This window comes from Bufo bufo, chromosome 8 (assembly GCF_905171765.1).
Source record: "Bufo bufo chromosome 8, aBufBuf1.1, whole genome shotgun sequence".
Lineage (NCBI taxonomy): Eukaryota > Metazoa > Chordata > Amphibia > Anura > Bufonidae > Bufo > Bufo bufo.
In genome coordinates this window covers 9,436,575-9,462,919 of record NC_053396.1, presented here as the reverse complement: position 1 = coordinate 9,462,919, position 26,345 = coordinate 9,436,575, and the positions used below count along the sequence as shown (strand labels likewise).

The 26,345-nt window shown below is 43.7% G+C and overlaps 1 protein-coding gene across 1 annotated transcript in view; it reads right to left on the bottom strand.

The window, feature by feature from the left end:
- Nucleotides 1-4,208: 4,208 nt before the first annotated feature.
- Nucleotides 4,209-26,345, bottom strand: part of TPRN (taperin) — a 41,529-nt gene continuing 19,392 nt past the window's right edge. The window contains exons 2-4 of the mRNA XM_040406079.1: nt 11,332-11,533; nt 5,718-5,827; nt 4,209-4,928 (exon numbers count right to left, since the gene is read on the bottom strand). Of these exons, the coding sequence (XP_040262013.1) occupies nt 4,866-4,928; nt 5,718-5,827; nt 11,332-11,533 (375 nt within the window). The 3' untranslated portion in view covers nt 4,209-4,865. The remainder of the gene's footprint in view (nt 4,929-5,717; nt 5,828-11,331; nt 11,534-26,345) is intronic.

Genomic DNA, 26,345 nt, shown 5'->3' with positions numbered 1-26,345 from the left:
GTCCCGGGTGTCAGACCCCCCACCGATCAGAGGAGAGCTCATCAATAAAACCCCTTTAAAATGTCCCTAACACAACCCTATCCTCAGTACAATCATCCTATGGGTGGGCAGTTTAGTACCTCCCACAAGATCAGCCTACACATCTCCTGAAATACTCTGTGCTGCTGCTCCTTCCACTAGCAGTCTGTGAGGGAGCTCGACCAGAGATTCTCTTTGGTGTCACGACGTGTCTCCTTCGGCGGGTGATGGATGCAGGAACATGTCAGCAGCCGCTCTTCTGGATGTGACCTCTGCAGGGAGTTCTAATCGGACACTGACAACAGCTCCAGGTTCTGACAACCAGAGGGGAGGGAAATACAAGGCAAGCTTCATCTAATGGTCATATTAATACCGCCGAAGTACAAGATAACTACCTCTATAATGAGGTCAGTGGAAACAATGCAGGGGAGGGGTCCGCACCACACGCTCCATCAGAATGAGGAACAGAGAGCGACAACTCCCATCATTATACAAATGTGAAACCCCGTACAGGAGTAATGACTGCCTGCCCCATATAACCATATACATCCAGCGGAGTAGTATAGTAGTTCTATTCTTATACATAGGAGCAGTATTATAGTAGTTCTATTCTTATACATAGGGGCAGTATTATAGTAGTTATATTCTTGTACATAGGAGTAGTATTATAGTAGTTATATTCTTGTACATAGTAGCAGTATTATAGTAGTTATATTCTTGTACATAGTAGCAGTATTATAGTAGTTATATTCTTGTACATAGGAGCAGTATTATAGTAGTTATATTCTTGTACATAGGAGGCAGTATTATAGTAGTTATATTCTTGTACGTAGTAGCAGTATTATAGTAGTTATATTATTGCACATAGGAGGCAGTATTATAGCAGTTATATTCTTGTACATGGGAGCAGTATTATAGTAGTTATATTCTTACACATAGGAGCAGTATTATAGTAGTTATATTCTTGTACATAGGAGCAGTATTATAGTAGTTCTATTCTTATACATAGGAGCAGTATTATAGTAGTTCTATTCTTATACATAGGGGCAGTATTATAGTAGTTATATTCTTGTACATAGGAGTAGTATTATAGTAGTTATATTCTTGTACATAGTAGCAGTATTATAGTAGTTATATTCTTGTACATAGTAGCAGTATTATAGTAGTTATATTCTTGTACATAGGAGCAGTATTATAGTAGTTATATTCTTGTACATAGGAGGCAGTATTATAGTAGTTATATTCTTGTACGTAGTAGCAGTATTATAGTAGTTATATTATTGCACATAGGAGGCAGTATTATAGCAGTTATATTCTTGTACATGGGAGCAGTATTATAGTAGTTATATTCTTACACATAGGAGCAGTATTATAGTAGTTATATTCTTGTACATAGGAGCAGTATTATAGTAGTTATATTCTTGTACATAGGAGCAGTATTATAGTAGTTATATTCTTGTACATAGGAGCAGTATTATAGCAGTTATATTCTTGTACATAGGAGCAGTATTATAGTAGTTATATTCTTGTACATAGGAGGCAGTATTATAGTAGTTATATTCTTGAACATAGGAGCAGTATTATAGTAGTTATATTCTTGTACATAGGAGCAGTATTATAGTAGTTATATTCTTGTACATAGGAGCAGTATTATAGTAGTTATATTCTTGTACATAGGAGGCAGTATTATAGTAGTTATATTCTTGTACATAGGAGGCAGTATTATAGTAGTTATATTCTTGTACATAGGAGGCAGTATTATAGTAGATATATTCTTGTACATAGGAGGCAGTATTATAGTAGTTATATTCTGTACATAGGAGGCAGTATTATAGTAGTTATATTCTTGTACATAGGAGGCAGTATTATAGTAGTTATATTCTTGTACATAGGAGGCAGTATTATAGTAGATATATTCTTGTACATAGGAGGCAGTATTATAGTAGTTATATTCTTGTACATAGGAGGCAGTATTATAGTAGATATATTCTTGTACATAGGAGCGGTATTATAGTAGTTATATTCTTGTACATAGGAGGCAGTATTATAGTAGATATATTCTTGTACATAGGAGCGGTATTATAGTAGTTATATTCTTGTACATAGGAGCGGTATTATAGTAGTTATATTCTTGTACAAAGGAGCAGTATTATAGTAGTTATATTCTTGTACATAGGAGCAGTATTATAGTAGTTCTATTCTTGTACATAGGAGGCAGTATTATAGTAGTTATATTCTTGTACATAGGAGTAGTATTATAGTAGTTATATTCTTGTACATAGGAGCAGTATTATAGTAGTTATATTCTTGTACATAGGAGCAGTATTATAGTAGTTATATTCTTGTACACAGGAGCAGTATTATAGTAGTTATATTCTTGTACATAGGAGGCAGTATTATAGTAGTTATATTCTTGTACATAGGAGCAGTATTATAGTAGTTATAGTCTTGTACATAGGAGCAGTATTATAGTAGTTATATTCTTGTACATAGGAGCAGTATTATAGTAGTTATATTCTTGTACATAGGAGGCAGTATTATAGTAGTTATATTCTTGTACATAGGGGCAGTATTATAGTAGTTATATTCTTGTACATAGGGGCAGTATTATAGTAGTTATATTCTTGTACATAGGAGCAGTATTATAGTAGTTATATTCTTGTACATAGGAGGCAGTATTATAGCCGTTCTTAATAAATGAGACGAGTCTTTATTCCAGTGAAAATATTTATTCAATCAGCTCGGTTCTTGGATATTTCATCAGGTAAAGTCCTGGGATGAATCTACAATCATTACAAAACGTAATAATAATAATATTATCCATAGTCAGGAATTAAATCCAACTTTACAGTAGACGACTGGACAGACACGGAGACTTTGGCCACGGTGAGCACTCCTGGCTGTGACAGGAACATCTGAAGATTATTATATATTCATTATATCTTATAAACTTTACGAAAATCAAGTGCAAAGACTCTTTGTGACTTCTTACATTTCATATATACATGACAGGACGGACGCACACAAAAACGACACAATGGAGGAGCGGACTGGATACCGTAGTGTGTGAATGCACCACAGATAATGGAGGACACAGTGGGGTAAGCGGTAAGAACTACAAGTCTCAGAACACTCTACCAGTGGCTTGCAAAGCATGCTGGGACTTGTAGTCTCACCTCAGCGACACTGGAGCGTCGCCGATCTTGCATAGCAGTGGAGCATGTATCACGTCTTCTGGTTCGTAGATTTGCGGACAGAACCAAAATCGATAAAGGGGGCGTTACCTCAGATGAAACCGCGCGCAGGGATGGAGTGACTGTTTTTCTATCTCAGTTTAGAGGCAGAGGCCACAAATTAAAGGGCATGTCTACTGGGAGTACTAAAAACTGCCACCGACCTAAAGCAAATAAGGGAACACCCCTTCTGAGAGGCTATTTAAAGGGGATGTCCACTTGTACAAAAATGCGACTTTCCACCTATGGAAAAAAATTTTTTAATGGAATGTCCCACACTGGATCATCAATGATGTGTCTTATTAAACCCCCTCCCCTTTAAAGTGGACAATCCCTTTAAGAGATCATCATCATTTCTTAGGCCAAATTACAGGTATGACCAAAACAAAGTGCAAATAACAAGGGAAGCGGTATGTACATCCATCAGCGAGCTGCCAGGACGAGCGCTTACAAAGTGCGTGACTCCGCCCCTGTGACATCATGGTATGCAAATGTGCGTCATAACTCATAATTGCAGCATTTCTCAGACGGGCAGGTGCGACGTGTTGACATACCTGCCATCATCACATACCTGCCATCATCACCTCCCTGCAGGTTCCTGAGTGGAATATGACAACTAAGAACATGACTGATAAAAGGGGGCGGGGCTTGACAACCACGGCTTTAAATATCCAATCCTTTAACCAATCAGATGGCTGCGTGTGACTCAAAGCAGATATCCACCCCCCCCCCCCCCCCCCCACCCGACCCAAAATAAACAACCAGTGCATATAAGCCCTTGAGGCTGTAATATCCATCTATGGGAAAGCTGGGTGACTACCAAAATGACCAGGGCCGTGGCTACGTGGCTGTTCCCCTTCTATGGGAGCTGCATTGGCGGCCATATTAGTTATCACCCACCTTTCCCAGAAACAGATACAAAGATAAACGGTTGGGGAAAAAAATATATTGTTTTTGGACTGTAAAGGACTGTTGAATTTATTAAGGTGGAATTTTTTTTTTTTTTTAAGGTGGAAATACTGATTAAACCTGATCGATAAAGTTTTCATCAGCCGCCAATTTTAGCCTTTGGACCCCAGAATCTACACCGAACTTTCCCCCAAAAATTCATAAAGTTCACCAGTCATCATTTTCGATCACACACTGCCCTACCTGTGGCTCTCCAGCAGATGGAAACACCACAACTCCCAGCAGGCCCCGACAGCTTGCGGTTGTCAGGGCATGCTGGGAGTTGTAGTTTTCCAGCCACTGCCCTAAGGCATGGTTACTTACATACGCAGACAACTAAGACGTCTTCAAGACGCACCCCACGGTCATTCCTCCCCCTCAAAAGGTGCGGGGACACAGGATTAATCACTTGGAGGGCTCTTTAATTAATATAATTAACAGAGCGCCCCCCGCAGGCAGCACACCAGCTGCTACACTTACGTATATGGCGTATTTCATAGATCAGCCAATATTGTAAGCGCGCTATTTAAATTTTTTATTTTTTTTGGTAGCCCCACAGCGAGACTGAAGTCCGTTCCCAGGATGCTTTGCGGCACGGGCGCCATTGCTGAGGACAGACGTCAGGGCAGTGACCACAGTCCGGTTATATCTGACCGTCCTCCGTGGTTAGAAGTAGAGCGCCGGCTCGCTTCGGAAGTCCGTGTGAGAGTTGCTGTCGGCTGGCGTGAGCTGTGGGAGAGAGGAGATTGTCACGGATCTTCAGCAGTTGGCCCCCTACATCTGCGACAGCATGGTACCTCCAAATATTAAAGGAGAACTCCATCCCTTAGATGTAGCTAATCGGGACTGACAGGCCCCTGTGTATTAAACAATAGGCTAATTGGGTGCCATATAAGATGCCATAGTATATAGGAGACCCTTTACAGCACGTTCCAAATATGAAAACAGTTTTTTATTATCTTACTTCTAGGCCGAGATATGATCACTTGAAGTTAAAGACCCAAAGCCTGAGGCTGCACTACTGAGGAGTCTAATAACATCATCACCTCTGCTGATTTGTTAGCTACAGTGCTGTCATGGAAACCACCATATCTACACCCTGACAAGGTCTCCACGACAACAGTGCTTAAAATCAAAAAGAAACTCTCAGTAGTGCAGCCTCAGGCTTTGGGCCTGTAACTTCAAAGGCTGATATCTTAGAAAAGAAAACAGATATCGGAAAACCGTTTTGACATTTTTAATGGACAGCGGCCTCCGTCCCTCTGCAGGCCGATCAGAAGGAGATCTGCTGTAGTCACCTGCTTCCTCCTGGCCCTGGTTGCTAGGTAACAGTCTAAACTTATCCAAGAAATAATCCAATATCCGAGGACAAGTTAAAACATTAGAAGAAACTGAAGGAGGAACTTAAAAAGAAAAAGGAAACTTTGTGCTTTTTTGCTGGAGATCCCCTCGAAGACACTGGGCGGAGCTTAAAAAATATTAATTGCACAATAAGATTGGAATGGTCTTGGGGCTCACCATGTCTTGGCTCGGTGTGCTGAGGTCTTCAGTTGTGGAGTCCCCCTGAGACGTCTCGTCCTGCCATGTGCTGTACTCCACCGAGTGCTTCGGGGTGTAATTAGAGAGACCTAAAGAAAAAAGATGAAAAAAATAAAATAAAATGGTATAAAATAGTCCAGATCATCCGATAGTCTGGCACCGGTTGGCCAGTCCAGTAATCCGGAATATTCGAAAATTTGGCATTTTAAGGGTGACACCGAGACTGATAGGGTGGAACCTACAGCGTCCAATCAAATGCCGGCTTACATTTTTAACGGTCATGTGATGCTCGACAACTGAGATCTGATTAGCTGCCAGTCTCCATGTGTTTACATACGTGACCCTGCCTTTGAGTCAATACTCTCATCCTCCTCGCTTTTCACTGACGTCACTCGTCTGGACTTTCCCCACATGTCACCCATAGAACAGAGCAATAAAGAACATTCCATTCAAAGTCTATGGAGATAAGGAGGGGCCGGACCACAAGACATCTGGAAGAGGGGGGAAAGTACCGACACACAGACCGCGGAGGAAAACACAGGGTTCGTTAAAGACGCTCTGGATTACACAAAGGATTAACAGAACTGAGCTTCAGAGCTGAAATCTCTTACCCTGTTTAAGGTCTACACAGTGCTTACTCTAGTGATTTGCAGTCAGTTCTGAGACTGAAAACTATCTGCCCCTATGTGTTAAGCTGCAAGGGTTGTCTCTAGCTTACTGACTGTTTCCAATAACAAGCAGAATAGTGAGTGCAGCTGTGGAGTATAATATAGGATATGTCAGGATCCGCACAGGATAAGTAATGTATGTACACAGTGACTGCACCAGCAGAATAGTGAGTGCAGCTCTGGAGTATAATACAGGATGTAACTCAGGATCAGTACAGGATAAGTAATGTATGTACACAGGGACTACACAAGCAGAATAGTGAGTGCAGCTCTGGAGTATAATACAGGATGTAACTCAGGATAAGTAATGTATGTACACAGTGACTGCACCAGCAGAATAGTGAGTGCAGCTCTGGAGTATAATACAGGATGTAACTCAGGATCAGTACAGGATAAGTAATGTATGTACACAGTGACTCCACCAGCAGAAGAGTGAGTGCAGCTCTGGAGTATAATACAGGATGTAACTCAGTATCAGTACAGGATAGGTAATGTATGTATACAGTGACTGCACCAGCAGAATAGTGAGTGCAGCTCTGGGGTATAATACAGGATGTAACTCAGGATCAGTACAGGATAAGTAATGTATGTACACAGTGACTACACAAGCAGAATAGTGAGTGCAGCTCTGGAGTATAATACAGGATGTAACTCAGGATAAGTAATGTATGTACACAGTGACTGCACCAGCAGAATAGTGAGTGCAGCTCTGGAGTATAATACAGGATGTAACTCAGGATCAGTACAGGATAAGTAATGTATGTACACAGTGACTGCACCAGCAGAATAGTGAGTGCAGCTCTGGAGTATAATACAGGATGTAACTCAGGATCAGTACAGGATAAGTAATGTATGTACACAGTGACTGCACCAGCAGGATAGTGAGTGCAGCTCTGGAGTATAATACAGGATGTAACTCAGGATCAGTACAGGATAAGTAATGTCTGTACACAGTGACTCCGCTATCCATGTACATTATTTCTATATATATGTACATTGTAAACTACCGTTCACTGTTGTCAGACACTTCAGGCTAGGTAGAGTCTGCCTGTCATCAGGAAGTTCAGAAAACGTCTTTCCTCGAGGTTTCCTCCATGATAATACATATGCCCTGTACTGTGACCCTCATCGTCCATACATGTCACAGCTGCTCCTATGACAATATTTCTGGACGGAGCAATGAAGATATGAGTGGATCCGGTGGGGGTCACACTTCCTCTTAGGCATCGTCTTAAGGAACACCCAGTCATGTCAACACGTGAAAACTTCAGGTGTACTGTCCCTTTAAGAAGTGACTGCTGGTGATAAGAGTGTCCGATATTCACGCCATTGCCCCTCCGCCATGACTCACAGCCCCAAGGACAATAATAAATATAGGTGACTAAGGGTTTCCAACACGTGAGCCGTCTGCAGCGCCACGGTGTAGAAATGCGACCAAACATGTCACAACCGGTTATATAATATTTCATTTAATAACATCTACAGTGATCGTAAAGTCCACGCCCTTCTAGGAAGCGAACGCAGGCACCATGCATAGTGATGCGGCCCACTCCAGGACACTCCGGTGCAAGGGGTCATGGCTGAAATCGCTCTGGAGCAAGAGTCTCCAACCAGCGGCTGCAGAACCACAACTTCCAGCATGCCCTGACAGCCACAGGCGGCGCACTAGGAGTCCTCTTCTGCGGCCATCTCTTTGGGAAGGCTTTGCCATTCAGAAAACCAGGAAAGCTGGGTGATAACCCACGTGGAAGCAGCGAAGGAAGTCATACAGGTTATAAACTATAAGAAGCAAACTCTGTCCGGCAGAGCAAAGACACTGAATTTTTAAATAATGGTAATGGTGGGGTAGTCACTGAAGATAAGGAAAAGGCAGAGTCACAAATTTTTTTTGTTCTGTATATATAAAACAAGAGAAAGAAGCTGATACCTGTGGTGCTGGGGCTGTTAGTACATCCAGTGATATACTCAACTGGCTAACTGTAGATATGGTCCAAGAGAAGTTAAATAAGGTAAATGTGAACAAGGCTCCGGGTCCAGATGGATAACACCCAAGAGTTCTTACAGAGCTCAGTTCAGCCATTGCTGTGCCCCTGTTTATAATTTTTAAAGATTCTCTAGGTACTGGTACAGCGCCACATGATTGGCACAAGGCAAACGTGGTGCCCATATTCAAAAAGGGATCTTGGTTCTCTACATGTAATTATAGACCAGTCAGTTTAACTTCTGTTGTGGGAAACATGTTTGAAGGACTTTTAAAGGGACTATATACAGGAGTATGTGACTGTAAATAATATCATAAGTGACAACCAACATGGGTTTACCAAGGACAGAAGTTGTCTGACCTGATTTGTTTTTATGAGGACGCGAGTAGTAGCCTGGACAGAGGGGCGGCTGTGGATGTAGTGAGGCGAGTAGTAGCCTGGACAGAGGGGCGGCTGTAGATGTAGTGAGGTGAGTAGTAGCCTGGACAGAGGGGCGGCTGTGGATGTAGTGAGGCGAGTAGAAGCCTGGACAGAGGGGCGGCTGTGGATGTAGTGAGGTGAGTAGAAGCCTGGACAGAGGGGCGGCTGTGGATGTAGTGAGGCGAGTAGTAGCCTGGACAGAGGGGCGGCTGTGGATGTAGTGAGGTGAGTAGTAGTCTGGACAGAGGGGCAGCTGTGGATGTAGTGAGGTCAGTAGTAGCCTGGACAGAGGGGCAGCTGTGGATGTAGTGAGGTCAGTAGTAGCCTGGACAGAGGGGCAGCTGTGGCTGTAGTGAGGTGAGTAGTAGCCTGGACAGAGGGGCGGCTGTGGATGTAGTGAGGTGAGTAGTAGCCTGGACAGAGGGGCGGCGGTGGATGTAGTGAGGTGAGTAGTAGCCTGGACAGAGGGGCCGCTGTGGATGTAGTGAGGTGAGTAGAAGCCTGGACAGAGGGGCGGCTGTGGATGTAGTGAGGTGAGTAGTAGTCTGGACAGAGGGGCGGCTGTGGATGTAGTGATGTGAGTAGAAGCCTGGACAGAGGGGCGGCTGTGGATGTAGTGAGGTGAGTAGTAGCCTGGACAGAGGGGCCGCTGTGGATGTAGTGATGTGAGTAGAAGCCTGGACAGAGGGGCGGCTGTAGATGTAGTGAGGTGAGTAGTAGTCTGGACAGAGGGGCGGCTGTGGATGTAGTGAGGTGAGTAGAAGCCTGGACAGAGGGGCAGCTCCGGATGTAGTGAGGAGAGTAGTAGCCTGGACAGAGGGGCGGCTGAGGTTGTAGTGTTTCTAGATTTTGCAAAGGCTTTTGATCCTGTCCCTTATAGACGTTTAATTGGTAAGGTCTATAGGCTTGGAAAGTACAGTGGTCCCTCAAGTTACAATATTAATTGGTTCCAGGACAACAATTGTATGTTGAAACAATTGTAACTTGAGTAATCGGTTCCAAAGCCCCAAAATGCCATTCAAGATGAGAGAAAATGAAGATTTAAGGATAACTAAGACATATAAAACAAGTCCTTACATATAACAATCAGGATTTTTATTACGCCTTTGTTGATTTGAGTGAATCAATTTGAGACTAGAGCACCCAATCCAGAATTGTAAGGAGAGTGAGCGGTTTGTCTATACTACTTTTAACAATCAGGACTAGCTGGTTACTAGCAACTAATCCAGCTATTTTACCAAAGAAGTGGCCATGAAAGGTTGGATCTGAGTCTGAGACAATGTATGGTGAGTCTAGTTTCAACTTACGATAGGTCAGAAAAGACCACTGTATGCTGGAAATATTGTATCCTGAGGCCATTGTATCCTGAGGGATCACTGTACAGTCTGTAATTGGATTGAGAACTGGCTGAAGGACCGTGTCCAGAGAGTTGTGGTCAGTGATTCCTATTCAGAATGGTCCCGGGTTATAAGTGGTGACCCCAAGGTTCAGCGCTGGGCCCTCTATTATTTATTAATGATATCGAGGACGGGATTAATAGCACCATCTCTATATTTGCAGATGACACTAACCTGTGTAGTACTGTACGGTCTATGGAAGATGTCCGCATACTACAAGCTGACCGGGACACTGAGTGATTGGGCATCAACTTGGCAAATGAGGTTCAATGTGGACAAATGTAAAGTTCTGCATCTTGGTAGTAATAATCTCCGTGCTTCATATGTCCTAAGGGAGGTAACACTGGGGGAGTCACTTAGAGAAGGATTTGGGTGTATATTACAGCACAATGTCAATCAGCTGCTTCTAAGGCCACCAGGATATTGTCCTGCATTAGACGAGGCATGGACTCGCGGGGCAGGGATGTGATATCACCACTTTACAAAGCGCTGGTGCGGCCTCATCTGGAATACGCAGTCTAGTTCTGGGCACCAGTCCATAGAAAGGACGCCCTGGAGCTGGAAAACGTACAGAGGAGAGCGACTAAACTGATAAGGGGCCTGGAGGGTCTGAGTTATGGGGAAAGATTAAAAGACTTGAATTTATTTAGTCTTGAGAAGAGACGTCCAAGGGGGGACACGATTAACCTGTACAAGTATATAAATACAGCGAAAAGCTGTTCCATGTGAAATGCCCTCAAAAGACAAGGGGGCGCTGCCTCCGACTGGAGAAGAAGTTCAGTCAACGGAAGCGTCAAAGCTTCTTTACTGTAAGAACTGTGAATCTGTGGGACAGACTCCTCAGGACGTGGGCACAGCGGGAACAGTTTCAAAAAGGGTTTACAAGAATTCTTAAAAGTAAATGACATTAATTCTTATGAAAATGTGTAGAAATCTGAGTCTCACTTCCTTCTGGGATTCACGTCCTCACCGATCCCTTGGTTAAACTTGATGGACTTACTGTATGTCTTTTTTTCAACCATATCAACTATGTAACTATATGTAACCCAGCTTTCCCAGAAACAGATGTAACCAAATGACAACTAATATTAAATCTGAGGCAGAACCTCCTCATCCAGGGCGTTACCTGAGTTTGCAGAGTTGCTGGCTGCACCGGTGCTCACAAACTTTGCCCGAGGGAGAAACAGACCAGAAGGTTTATCGTCTTCCTCAGATTCTGAGCCGGACGCGTCATTGACCTCGACACCTCCCATCTCCTCAGCCACCGAGGTCTCAGACGGGTACTCAAACATGGTGTGGATGTTCTGCTCATTGAAGGAGATCTTCATCTGCAGGAGAAAGAGAAGAGTCAACTACACGACTGAGACAATATGACTGACAGCTACACATAGGAGGCAGTATTATAGCAGTTATATTCTTGTACATAGGAGGCAGTATTATAGTAGTTATATTCTTGTACATAGGAGGCAGTATTATAGTAGTTATATTCTTGTACATAGGAGCAGTATTATAGTAGTTATACTCTTGTACATAGGAGCAGTATTATAGTAGTTATATCCTTGTACATAGGAGCAGTATTATAGTAGTTATATCCTTGTACATAGGAGGCAGTATTATAGTAGTTATATCCTTGTACATAGGAGCAGTATTATAGCAGTTATATTCTTGTACATAGGAGGCAGTATTATAGTAGTTATATTCTTGTACATAGGAGCAGTATTATAGTAGTTATATTCTTGTATATAGGAGCAGTATTATAGCAGTTATATTCTTGTACATAGGAGGCAGTATTATAGTAGTTATATTCTTGTACATAGGAGGCAGTATTATAGTAGTTATATTCTTGTACATAGGAGGCAGTATTATAGTAGTTATATTCTTGTACATAGGAGCAGTATTATAGTAGTTATATTCTTGTACATAGGAGCAGTATTATAGTAGTTATATTCTTGTACATAGGAGCAGTATTATAGTAGTTATATCCTTGTACATAAGAGCAGTATTATAGTAGTTATATCCTTGTACATAAGAGCAGTATTATAGTAGTTATATTCTTGTACATAGGAGGCAGTATTATAGTAGTTATATTCTTGTACATAGGAGCAGTATTATAGTAGTTATATTCTTGTACATAGGAGCAGTATTTTAGTAGTTATATTCTTGTACATAGGAGCAGTATTTTAGTAGTTATATTCTTGTACATAGGAGCAGTATTATAGTAGTTATATTCTTGTACATAGGAGCAGTATTATAGTAGTTATATCCTTGTACATAAGAGCAGTATTATAGTAGTTATATTCTTGTACATATGAGCGGTATTATAGTAGTAATATTCTTGTACATAGGAGCAGTATTATAGTAGTTATATTCTTGTACATAGGAGGCAGTATTATAGTAGTTATATTCTTGTACATAGGAGCAGTATTATAGTAGTTATATTCTTGTACATAGGAGGCAGTATTATAGTAGTTATATTCTTGTACATAGGAGCAGTATTATAGTAGTTATATTCTTGTACATATGAGCAGTATTATAGTAGTTATATTCTTGTACATAGGAGGCAGTATTATAGTAGTTATATTCTTGTACATAGGAGGCAGTATTATAGTAGTTATATTCTTGTACATAGGAGCAGTATTATAGTAGTTATATTCTTGTACATAGGAGGCAGTATTATAGTAGTTATATTCTTGTACATAGGAGGCAGTATTATAGTAGTTATATTCTTGTACATAGGAGCAGTATTATACTAGTTATATTCCTGTACATAGGAGGCAGTATTATAGTAGTTATATTCTTGTACATAGGAGGCAGTATTATAGTAGTTATATTCTTGTACATAGGAGCAGTATTATAGTAGTTATATTCTTGTACATAGGAGGCAGTATTATAGTAGTTATATTCTTGTACATAGGAGGCAGTATTATAGTAGTTATATTCTTGTACATAGGAGCAGTATTATACTAGTTATATTCCTGTACATAGGAGGCAGTATTATAGTAGTTATATTCTTGTACATAGGAGGTAGTATTATAGTAGTTATATTCTTGTACATAGGAGGCAGTATTATAGTAGTTATATTCTTGTACATAGGAGCAGTATTATAGTAGTTATATTCTTGTACATAGGAGGCAGTATTATAGTAGTTATATTCTTGTACATAGGAGGCAGTATTATAGTAGTTATATTCTTGTACATAGGAGCAGTATTATACTAGTTATATTCCTGTACATAGGAGGCAGTATTATAGTAGTTATATTCTTGTACATAGGAGGTAGTATTATAGTAGTTATATTCTTGTACATAGGAGGCAGTATTATAGTAGTTATATTCTTGTACATAGGAGCAGTATTATAGTAGTTATATTCTTGTACATAGGAGGCAGTATTATAGTAGTTATATTCTTGTACATAGGAGGCAGTATTATAGTAGTTATATTCTTGTACATAGGAGCAGTATTATAGTAGTTATATTCTTGTACATAGGAGCAGTATTATAGTAGTTATATTCTTGTACATAGGAGGTAGTATTATAGGAGTTATATTCTTGTACATAGGAGGCAGTATTATAGTAGTTATATTCTTGTACATAGGAGCAGTATTATAGTAGTTATATTCTTGTACATAGGAGCAGTATTATAGTAGTTATATTCTTGTACATAGGAGGTAGTATTATAGTAGTTATATTCTTGTACATAGGAGGCAGTATTATAGCAGTTATATTCCTGTACATTGGAGGCAGTATTATAGTAGTTATATTCCTGTACATAGGAGGCAGTATTATAGTAGTTATATTCTTGTACATAGGAGGTAGTATTATAGTAGTTATATTCTTGTACATAGGAGGCAGTATTATAGTAGTTATATTCTTGTACATAGGAGCAGTATTATAGTAGATATATTCTTGTACATAGGAGCAGTATTATAGTAGTTATATTCTTGTACATAGGAGGCAGTATTATAGTAGTTATATTCTTGTACATAGGAGGCAGTATTATAGTAGTTATATTCTTGTACATAGGAGCAGTATTATAGTAGTTATATTCTTGTACATAGGAGGCAGTATTATAGTAGTTATATTCTTGTACATAGGAGCAGTATTATAGTAGATATATTCTTGTACATAGGAGGCAGTATTATAGTAGTTATATTCCTGTACATTGGAGGCAGTATTATAGTAGTTATATTCCTGTACATAGGAGGCAGTATTATTGTAGTCAAAGTCATATATAAGAACTTTGAAGATTTCATTGAGTTCTGTAAATGTCTGTAAAGTGCTGTGGATGATGTCAGGTCTATACAAGTAAAAATAATAAAATGTACCGTATATTCTGAGAGGCTCACAGGTCATTTGTTTTAACATGGGAATTGTGAATGCACACCTTCTAGCAGCCGTCACGGCATGCTGGGAGTTGTAGTTTTCCAGGTAAACACTAGAATAGACATTGCAGTAATGATTTACCGCGGCGGACGCTCTCTATACGATTAATCAGAGCTGGCTTCGGTGGCCGCCTCTATCTCCCAGGTGCAGGGCTGTTCCTGGTACTGTACACAGCAGATAATCTACGGGCCGGGGCTTTTCTTTGCAGAGTGTGTTTTATCGGGCAGCCACAGAGCCTTCTTAAAACGAAGGACAGAGATTTAGGAGCCTGTGATCTGCTGCAGGGGACATCGATCCAAAACCACACAATGACGAGAATATAGAGTAACATGGAATACGACAATGAATACAACGTCCCATTGATTAGACTACCTATCATGTAATGGCCAGGCAATGCAGAAAGCGGGTGACAACTCTGGAGGGTACTGCTTCTGTGGGACTGGTGTTGTCGGCATCCAGATTGCTGAAGAGCAACTGGTGTCTAATGAAAAGCAATGTTTAGGGCTTCCCCGATACTGTAGCCCAGAAACAACCGCCCCTTTAAAAAGGCCATGAAATCCAGTGAAAACGGAGATCAAAAGCAGCTTTGAAAACTTGACGCATAATACAAGAAAAAAAACTGCAGGATCTTCCATTTTTGTAGATCTCCTGGCTTTTTCTTCAGCTGCAATGTAAAGCATGAGGGAAAAGGGCAGTCTTAGCCTATGGCTAGACTGTTTCGGTTCCCAATGCTGCTAAGCTGGCGTCACTGATTGCGGTTTTCAGATTTCTTAATATAGTAGGCTGGAATTTTCTTTTCTTACCAGCTCCCCTGCACACGCATTGAGGGGAACCATCATAATTTGTCTGCCTGCAGCCACCACTAGGGGGAGCTAACTGCAGCCATCTTATACATAGAGCTGAATAATATCACTGTATGCAGTGAGCTTCCCCTAGTGGTGGCTGCAGACAGAATCTTAGCATGGACCTCTATGGATATGCAGAGGATATGCATTAGGGCTCGTTCACACGACAGTGCCGTTTTTTGCTGTCCACAAATTTCAGATCCGCAAAAAAAAAAAAAACGGATGCCGCCTGTGTACCTTCCGCAATTTACGGAACGGAATAGGAGGCCCATTATAGAAATGCCTATTCTTGTCCGCAAAACTGACAAGAATAGGATAATTTTTGCGGGGCCACGGAACAGAGCAACGGATTCGGACAGCACACAGAGTGCTGTCCACATCTTTTGCGGACCCATTGAAATAAATGGTTCCGTATACGGACCATACGCAGAACGCAAAAATACGTTCGTGTGAACGAGCCCTTAGGGACAGGGTCAGGATCGCTGGTAACCTTCTGCAGTCACGTCAGGACCTGGCCACGGATTACAGCCGACTTCCAACTTTTAATAGACCCAATTACTGGTTCATCTGCAAATAGCAGCGATTAGCGGGATTAGAATGGGCACCGTCTCTACCGAGAACGTGAGCTCTTAGGGATTGGAGATGAATTGAAGATGTCCCGGAACTACCTCAAGGACGCGGCGCTCGGCTCAGGGAGGGCGCCATGCTGGACTGGAAATGGACGATATTCAAAGAGAGTGCCACAAATAATATTCTACATTTTTTCAAACCAGACCCTGGATCGGAATACTTTAATAATTGTAAATTATTAGTTAATAGTTAATTACACAAAATAATTGTGTAATAAAAAATTTAGTACAGCCACTGAGTTAGGGCTCATGCACACAACCGTTGTTGATTTGCGGTCCGTTTTTCACTGATCAGTTGTTCCGCATCAGAGGTTTTTTTTTTCTTCTGATTTAAGTCCTCTTACAATACATATCCGTATGGTTTCCGTATTTGATCCGTATTTTTTGCGGACCCATTGACTTGAATGGGGCCTCGGACCGTGATTTAAGGATAATAGGACATGCACTACTTTTTTGCGGAACGGAAATACGGAAACGGAATGCACACAGAGTAACTTCAGGTTTTTTTGCGGACCCGTTAAAAAGAATGGTTCCGCATACGGTCTGCAAAAAAAAAAACTGAACGGACACGGCAAGAATATACGTTCGTGTGCATGAGGCCTTATTCAATAGAATGTATGTGAATAGCGCCACCAGCTGTTTGTTCTTCTTCTCTGTCCACCTCACTAAGGTGGTCGCATATACTCAGCCCCATCCTTTATAGAGGTTGTATCATCTTGGACATTGGGAGCATACAGCTAGGATATGCTCTCAATATCGGATAGCTGCGGGCAGGAGGACATACGTGCATGTGTGGCCCCCTCCATTCATTTCTACGGGATTTGACGAAAAATAACTGGTGCTGGGTCAGCTATTTCTGTAAGGCCTCATGCACACGACAGTATTTTTTCACGGTCCGCAAAACGGGGTTCCGTTGTTCTGTGATCCGTTTCCGTTTTTGTTTCCGTGTGTCTTCCTTGATGTTTGGAGGATCACCAGACATGAAAAGTGAAAAAAAAAAAAAAGTCAGTTTGCCTTGCAAATGATAGGAAAAAAAACGGACACGGATCACGGACGCGGATGACAAACGGTGCATTTTCCGAGTTTTTAACTGACCCATTGAAAGTCAATGGGTCCGCAGAAAATTCCGGAAAACGGAACAACGGACACGGAACACAACAACGGTCGCGGGCATGAGGCCTTAGCCTCATAGAAGTGAATGGAGCGGAGGCCGCGCTTCCCATTCATTTCAATGGGACTTCCAAAAAGCAGCCAAGTGCTCCGCTCAGCTTTTTTCAGCAGTCCCATAGAAATGAATGGAGGGACCCCGCAGCGCGGTGTACCCTCCTGCACTTTGCGGGATAGGTGCAGGTGCCAGAGGTGGGACCCGCAGCTATCAGATATTGAGAGCATATCCTAGCGATATTCCCCCAATGTCCAAGATGATACAACCCCTTTAAATGCCACTAGCCACAACCATTGTTAGAAGCTGTGACAGTTACAGGGTGAGAGCTGCAGCGGAAAGGACACGTCCCTGAGGTGCAGCAGAAAGGGAACACCACTTTACTTGGCAGAACCCCTTTAAGCTATTGCTCTCCGTTATCAGCACAACATTGTGTTTCCTCCGAATCGCCCTATTCTGGCAAGCTAATGTTGTCGTTCACTCAGTGATACATTGTTGCAAAGCATGATTGCAACACTATAGCCAAATGTTGCACTCTCTCTCTCTCTGTCCCGGTTCTTTGGAAACCAAAGTTGCACAATAAGATGATAATAATAGGGTTTAATTATAGTGATCACACCCAGGCGCTGCCCAACCCAGAGCGGTGAAAGCCTTACGAGACTGCGCCGGGTGTTACATAAGCGAGTGGGTGTAATATCGCAGGTCTCCAGACGCCTGTATGAGGTGTAGTAGCAAATGATCTGTGAACGTAGACGTTGCGAACAGCTTCATTCCAATTTGGGGTAAAGTTTAATTCAAAAGTCATCCGATTTTAAAAATCTACATTGGGCCTGATAAAAGGGTGGCGCTTTTGCATTGAAGTCTGTGTGAGAGGCCGTGGTGGAAAGCGGTACTGCAGGGAAGAAACAGAAACGTGTATGATAATGGTGCGCTATCAATGGTGCGTTTCTAAGGTCCACAAAAGATTGTTTTACAGAAGTGATGCTTCTCCTTTAAAACCTTATGACAATCGGACGCGTTTATAGACCTGGGCCGAGCAGTGCGGCCATTCTTCTAAGTTTAGCTGCACACCTGTGTGACCTTTATAAAAGGCAAGGTGACAGAAACGCAGCTTTTGTCCGCCGTTCCGCCTGTTTGGAGCACTGTACGCCAGGTATAAAGGGCTGTCACTGACCATACACATGTTTGACATCACTCCACACATTGTTTAAAGGGGCAGGGACACGAGACACAATGCTGGTACCAGGGCACCTGCACGCATAGACGGTCTTTGGGGAGGGGGGGGGGGGGGGGCCTGAGTCACGGTGCACAATGGCCACAGCCTTAGTCATACGTGCATTATTGGAAAACAGCCTCTTCCTTCTCTCACTCGATATCTGCTGTTGGGACACCCCAGAGATGGTTGGCTGGTCCCACTGAAATCAGAGAGTTTGGCAAGGAATCTAATGGGTACGGCTACAAGCTACAATTCTGGGCTCTCCTCTTTAGATATGGCCGGAGTAGTAGTGTTGGATGATGGGCAGTAGGTAGTAGTTGTGGTAGAAATGTACAATTTCTGCTCACAAGGTGAACATGACAACATGCAAGGGGTTCATAAAGGGCTGTGGCTAGGGGAGCCTAAATGCTTGGGCATGTTGATATGGCCCAAGGGGTAATAGCAGGGGGTGGGGTGGTCAGTAGTATTAGTAGTGCATCAGTTCCATTTAGAAGGTGAAGGAAAAGTTAATGCTGGCAAACAAAGACAGAGAAGTGCTTTGCAGCTGTAAGGGAGTAGGGGGGGGGGGGGGGCGCCTACATGTCTGGGTACTTCTCTATTGATATGAAAAGGGTAGCTGTGCTGGTTACAGGTAGTAGTGGGTAACACTAGTGAGAAAAAGAAGGAGTGGGTAGCAATGGTGGGAAGGAGAAAGAAGGAGTGGGTAGCAATGGTGGGAAGGAGAAAGAGGAGTGGGTAGCAATGGTGGGAAGGAGAAAGAGGAGTGGGTAGCTCTAGAGAGGAGGAGCAGTGGGTAACACTAATGAGAAGGAGGAGGAGTGGGTAACACTAATGAGAAGGAGGAGGAGTGGGTAACCCTAGTGAGGAGTAGTAGTTGCTGGTGGTGGGTGCTAGTAATAGTGGGTAATAGTAGTGAGAAGGGGAAGTAGTTGGTGGGTAGTAGTTGTAGTTTGCAGCACTAGTAAGGGCTCATGCACACGAGCGTATTATTTTTCAGTGTTTGGCGGATCTGAAATTTGCAGACCGCAAAACATCCAACGGTCATGTGCATGAGCCCTAAGGAAGAGGAACAGTGGTTGGTGATGGTGGGTAGCAGTCACAGCAGCAATGAGGCGGAGGAGGAGTAGCTGTTGGAGGTGGGTAGTAGTAGTAGTAGTAGTACAACACAATTTCCATTCCCATGGCAAAGAAACAGGGGCGCTATACTAAGGGGCTCCTAGATTTTTGGGCCCCTCCCTCTTCATATTTGTGTACTGACCTGGTAAAGTCTACAAGCCCCTGGACCTACACAAAGCATATTGCAGAAGTCTGCACGCGTCGTCAGTACTTATCCTGCATGGTTTACTACAGGAAATGACCAATCTGTAGCCGGGAAAATGACCATTTCCATCCCCGCGGCTCGGCCTGCCGGCTCCACCTTTAGCAAACTTTCCAGTGGTGATAAGGCGGGAAGTGCGGCGGCCAGGTCAGCATGTTCCATACACCCAGAGGTTACTGCAGCTGGGGCTGATCCCTAGAACCATTGTTCATCCTGATCCTCCTGGTGCATGAGCGTGCTGTTCGAATCACAGACGACCTCCGCCCCCGTCCGCTGCCATTGCAAAACCAGTTCCCGCCGCTGAGGGTTTAGTAAACACACGGCAGAACTTTCCAATCGCAACTTCCCCAAAAGTGGCGATTATTCATCTCCTGCTTTAGCAACAAACAATGCAGCCATGGTAACGGCAGCCATAACCGCAGGCTACAAGACCGCCAGCACAAGCCAGCGATGACACATTGTAAAACACAAAGAGATTAGTGTCAAACCCGCTGCGATCAGAGAGGAGCGGCAATAAATTCTGCTGCAGGTAACAACATGGAGCGCCGCTTCCAGGTGAGAGGGCCACACCCCTTTAAAGGGGCCCTGAACCTAACAGACAGTGGATTACAGGGTCCTTTCAACAAGACTCCGCACTCCTCATGACCAAGCTGGACAACCCCTTTAAGGGAATCTGTCTTTTGGTTATTCTTCCTTAGGGACTGATTTCCCTATCAGAGGAGAAAAAGCAGGCACACTAACTTCTCTTAATTCACCTTAAAGGGCCAGAAACCGTGAAGCTCCGCCCTCCTGACTCAATGACACTTCCTGGGAGTCATGTGATCTGTTACAGCTCTACTGAATGGCAAAGGGGGCACCCCGAGGGGAAGACTACCAATATGGCCCCTATTACAACCAGACAATGAAACGGATGAACCCAGCTTTCTCAGGGTCCTGATCGGCATCTATGAAGCACTACAGAAGGAGGGTTTTCATTGCACAACTACAGAGGAATAGAAACCGCCGACAGGAAAAGCTGGGTGACAACCCATTTGACATCTCAGCTCCTCGGTCACCCAGCTTTCCCATAGTCCAGAATAGAAAATCTACCTGTATTACAGAAGCAGGTGGATGCATCATTGGGCAGAGAGGTGTGGGAAAGCTGGGTGAACGCCCCCGTGAGAGCCGTTAGGGCGTCACCCAGCTTTCCCACAGGTGACTGTCATCCAGTATGAATGTGATCACCTACGGGCACACAGCGCCCAAGACGCCACGTAGGCCCAGTGACGTTCACACCCGTGCGACTGACAGGAGGCTTAGTGCTATGAAGACAAAGGTGATTCACAGCAGGACAATGCACCGACACCGCTGCTGCGATCCCTGGCCTCTTAAAGGGATACTAACCCTGCATCCCATCTACAGTTCTCTGTAATCAGCCATTAGAGGCTTCCTGTTCAACGGGAAAGATACCCCCACGATCAGGACATTCCTGACCGACCCCCAAGTGAAGGGTCAGTGGCCCTTTAACATCAGCAACATGAGCCAGTCACAGGGTGACGTCACATGACAGGCTTAGATACACAGCTCAGCAGACAGTATCACACAGGATAGGATTAGATACACAGCTCAGCAGACAGTATCACACAGGGTAGGCTTAGATACACAGCTCAGCAGACAGTATCACACAGGATAGGATTAGATACACAGCTCAGCAGACAGTATCACACAGGATAGGATTAGATACACAGCTCAGCAGACAGTATCACACAGGATAGGATTAGATACACAGCTCAGCAGACAGTATCACACAGGGTAGGCTTAGATACACAGCTCAGCAGACAGTATCACACAGGATAGGATTAGATACACAGCTCAGCAGACAGTATCACACAGGATAGGATTAGATACACAGCTCAGCAGACAGTATCACACAGGATAGGATTAGATACACAACTCAGCAGACAGTATCACACAGGATAGGCTTAGATACACAGCTCAGCAGACAGTATCACACAGGATAGGATTAGATACACAGCTCAGCAGACAGTATCACACAGGATAGGATTAGATACACAGCTCAGCAAGCAGTATCGCACAAAATAGGGTTAGATACACAGCTCACAAAACAGGCTTAGACACAGTGCTCAGCCGACAGTATCACAAATGTTAGGCTGAGATAATCACCCATGACAAGCTTAGATACACAGAGCTCATGAGACCATATCCCACAGCGAGCTCAGCAGGCAGTAGGACAAACAGAAGGCTTAGATACAGAGCTCAGCAGACGGTATCACACATGTTTAGCTCAGATACAGTTCTCAGCTGCTCCTATGATCTATGTCCTAGAACCCCGGCCTGTGATGGCTCATGGCTGACAGGTTCCTCTTGGGCACAGGTCAATCATATGTCAGGGTCTGGGTGCGGACCCTTATGGGCACTACCGGGGCAGCCATTAGTGGTAGTCACACCAATACAAGGGCCCTTTCTTTTTTTTATATTATTTCTGGGGTATATACCATTTTGGTCCCCCACCCCCCTTTCCCGGCTCCACGTGCTGAATTATTGAGCAGGAATCACATCTCACCGGGGCCGTGTCTGGCAATGGTGACCTTTCACCCCAGCTTATCAATTATTGCTGGTTGGTCTGCAAATGAAACCCGCGTGAGCCACATTATCCGCCCGCCGCAAGATACTGAAAGTGAGAGCAGCGCAGGATTCACACCGGCGGCTCCGCATCACCATTCAGATATGCAAATGAGTTACATCCTGTATTATGCTCCAGAGCTGTACTCACTAGCTTGGCGGTGGAGTCACTGTGTACATACAGGATGTAACTCCGGATCAGTACAGGATAAAGTAATGTAATGTATGTACACAGTGACTGCTCCAGCAGAATAGTGAGTGCAGCTCTGGAGTATAATACAGGATGTAACTCAGGATCAGGACAGGATAAGTAATGTATGTACACAGTGACTCCACCAGAAGAATAGTAAGTGCAGCTCTGGAGTATAATACAGGATGTAACTCAGGATCAGTACAGGATAAGTAATGTATGTACACAGTGACTGCTCCAGCAGAATAGTGAGTGCAGCTCTGGAGTATAATACAGGATGTAACTCAGGATCAGTACAGGATAAGTAATGTATGTACACAGTGACTGCACCAGCTGAATTGTGAGTGCAGCTCTGGAGTAAAATACATTACTTATCCTGTACTGATCCTCAGTTATATCCTGTATTATACTCCAGAGCTGCACTCACTTTTCTGCTGGTGGAGTCACTGTGTACATACATCACTTATCCTGTACTGATCCTGAGTTACATCCTGTATTATACTCCAGAGCTGCACTCACTATTCTGCTGGTGCAGTCACTGGGTACATACATTACTTATCCTGTACTGATACTGAGTTACATCCTGTATTATACTCCAGAGCTGTACTCACTATTCTGCTGGTGCAGTCACTGTGTACAGACATTACATTACTTATCCTGTACTGATCCTGAGATACATCCTGTATTATACTCCAGAGCTGCACTCACTATTCTGCTGGTGCAGTCACTGTGTACATACATTACTTATCATGTACTGATCCTGAGTTACATCCTGTATTATACTCCAGAGCTGCACTCACTATTCTGCTGGTGCAGTCACTGTGTACATACATTACTTGTGTTCGGATAGGCTATCAGAACGCAAGCCCTACCACGACCCCCTAACCATAATAAGCAGTAGAATTATGCCATAACTGCTGTCGTAAAAGTAGCCTAAAGAGGGCCACCTTAGTAGTCTGATAATTGAAAAAGGGGGAATGGGTGGGTGGGTGAAAAGCAAACGAGCCGCGCGACGTGGGCTATGGGGGTGAGCCTTATATGCTGTGAGAGGGAGCCTCCCCTCACACAAATACGGCAACACTTAGCCTTAATACTTGTGTTCGGATAGGCTATCAGAACGCAAGCCCTACCACGACCCCCTAACCATAATAAGCAGTAGAATTATGCCATAACTGCTGTCGTAAAAGTAGCCTAAAGAGGCCAAAAAGTACAAACGTTAGTGTAGTTAGTGCTTTAATGAAACAACGTATCATGCCAACAAATTACGAAAAGCAACAGACATTTCATGACATGGGTCTGGGATGTACGCAAGGTATGACGAGGACTTCCACCTCCCTAGTTTCCTGATGACATGGACCGGGACACCGTTCTTGGAAGCGGCTGAGGCGGCGCCGATACGAAACGAGTGACCCGTGATGCTAGCTGGGTTAACATTGATATTGACAAGTAGTGCCCTAACGTACTTCAGGAAAACCTGAATGCTGAGAGAAGCGCCGTTGTGAGGCAGCAACGGCGAATCTGGTAACGATGTATGTATATGGAGTAACCACTGGTTTAGGACTACGACTGGACACCACTGGTCACCGGTGGGAAAATACCTGATACGTACCATCTCCCCCGGGCGAGCGGCTTTAGACTGCTCTAAATTAAGCAAGAAACCTGAACTATCTGGAATTAGATCTTTCTTCCGGAGAAACTTTGTGGAAGTGGCTGTGCACGTAAATTCCCCGGGCCTCAGGAAACCGAAAAATGACAGGTATAACGCCGTTTCCACTAGACTACTAGTCTCTAGACCAAAGGGGCGGTTACGTAGCATGTCAGAGACTGCCCTAAACATGGGACCTGTGAATGGCTGACGGCCAGTGGTTTTCTGAAAGGTGGTTTTCTGTATACCCCGTAACATAGCCTTAATGGGATAGGCAGAAAACAAAGAAGGCTGCTCCGGGTGAGCCAGATAAAAGTGATGCTGGATACCTGCTAGATATAGCTTGATTGTGTTGTAAGCTAACTTCAAATTTGAGTGGCAAAACCCAATAAAAGCCATTAGGTAGGTTATGTGTCCCATGTCTAGTGGTGGATGTGAGACTCTGAATTTGCTAAACAATGCCCATGCTGTCTTGTACACTTTCAACGTATTTACGGAGAGGGACTGTTCCACCAGGGATCTGGCGGTGAGTAGTAGTGGAGCTACTGCATGACTAGTAGGTTGTGCTGCGGGATCGTAGTTGGTAGTGGATCTGCCCCTGGGGAAACCTGTAAAAAGAAAGGAACATTAAGCCTGGACAGCGCGTCTGCAGCGAGATTCCTCTGCCCTTGAATATGCATGCAAACAAAATTGAACCTATGCTGCAACGACAACCACACAAACTTCCTCAGAAACGCCATGATTTCTCTGGACCCAGACCTGCCCTTCATCATAATGTCCACCAGTGCTGCATTATCTGTCAAAAACAACACGGTCTGGTTACCCCACAGACTGCCCCACGTGTGAGCTGCTGCCACTACCGGATATATCTCAAACAGGGTGGATGACTGTAGAAAACCTGGAATAGCTAAAACTTCAGGCGGCCAAGGACTGGCCATCCAATGTTTCTTGTAAATGGCCGCAAAGCCGGTCGAAGAAGCTGCGTCTGTATGGACGATCGGGGAATGACTGGACACAGAGGGGACAAAGAACGACACTCCGTTCCACTGTGCCAAAAATTCATCCCACATCATGAGATCTGCTAAAGCATCCTGATCTAACCTAACTGCGCTATCCTGACCCGGGGCTAAGGGTAGAAGCTTCAGCAACCTGGATATGAAAGATCTACCTTGTGGTATTATTCTCATTGCAAAGTTCAACATACCAAGTAGACTCTGGAGATCTGTTTTAGTGGTGACTCTAACACGTGCAAGTTTGTGTACTACTTCTCTGATCCTGGTTAACTTGTCGTGAGGCAGACTAGCTTGCATGCTAACTGTGTCCAAGCGAATGCCTAGAAAAGTAATGACATTACCTGGACCCTCCACTTTATTGGGGGCTACGGGGACTTTAAGGTCTTCAAACACTCCTCTCAACACCGTGAGATCTCGTGGCACCTGTGTGGGTGGCTCGATTAACAGGAAATCGTCCAGGTAGTGGATTACGTGATGTGCTCGAAAAATATTCACTAGTACCCAATGCAAGCCTTGGGCAAACTGATCAAATAACCAGGGACTCGATTTAGCGCCAAAAGTCAGTTTGTTCGCAAAATAATACTGCCCTTGCCACTTAATGCCATGCCACTGCCACAGCTGGGGTTTAAGGGGTAACAACTTAAAAGCATCCGTGATGTCGGCTTTTGACAACCAAGCTCCCTCGCCTAGTGACAGAATGACCTGTATGGCCTCATCTATGGAAGAATACTTCATAGAAACTTCCTCAGAGGGTATCAGTGAGTTCAAACTTGGAATGGAGAGTGAATGAGGAGCTGACAAATCATAAATTACCCTTTTTTTATTGGAAAATTTCCCTGTGACAACACCAATGGGGTTGACCCTCCAACAATCGTATGGGGACTGTGCCATTGGCCCTATCAAATATCCCTTCTCTAACTCGACAGATAGTAAGTGTGAAATGGAGACCGGGTCCCGGACGGCCGACAACAAGTTTTTGCATTCATATGTAACCTGCGGCAGCGCCACCAAGCCGGTGTGGAAGCCATGCCGCAGACCATCGATCAGAAACTGGACCCAACTCTGATCTGGATGATCTAGCAAAAATATGGCCAGCAAATCCGTATCTACCACGCTTAGT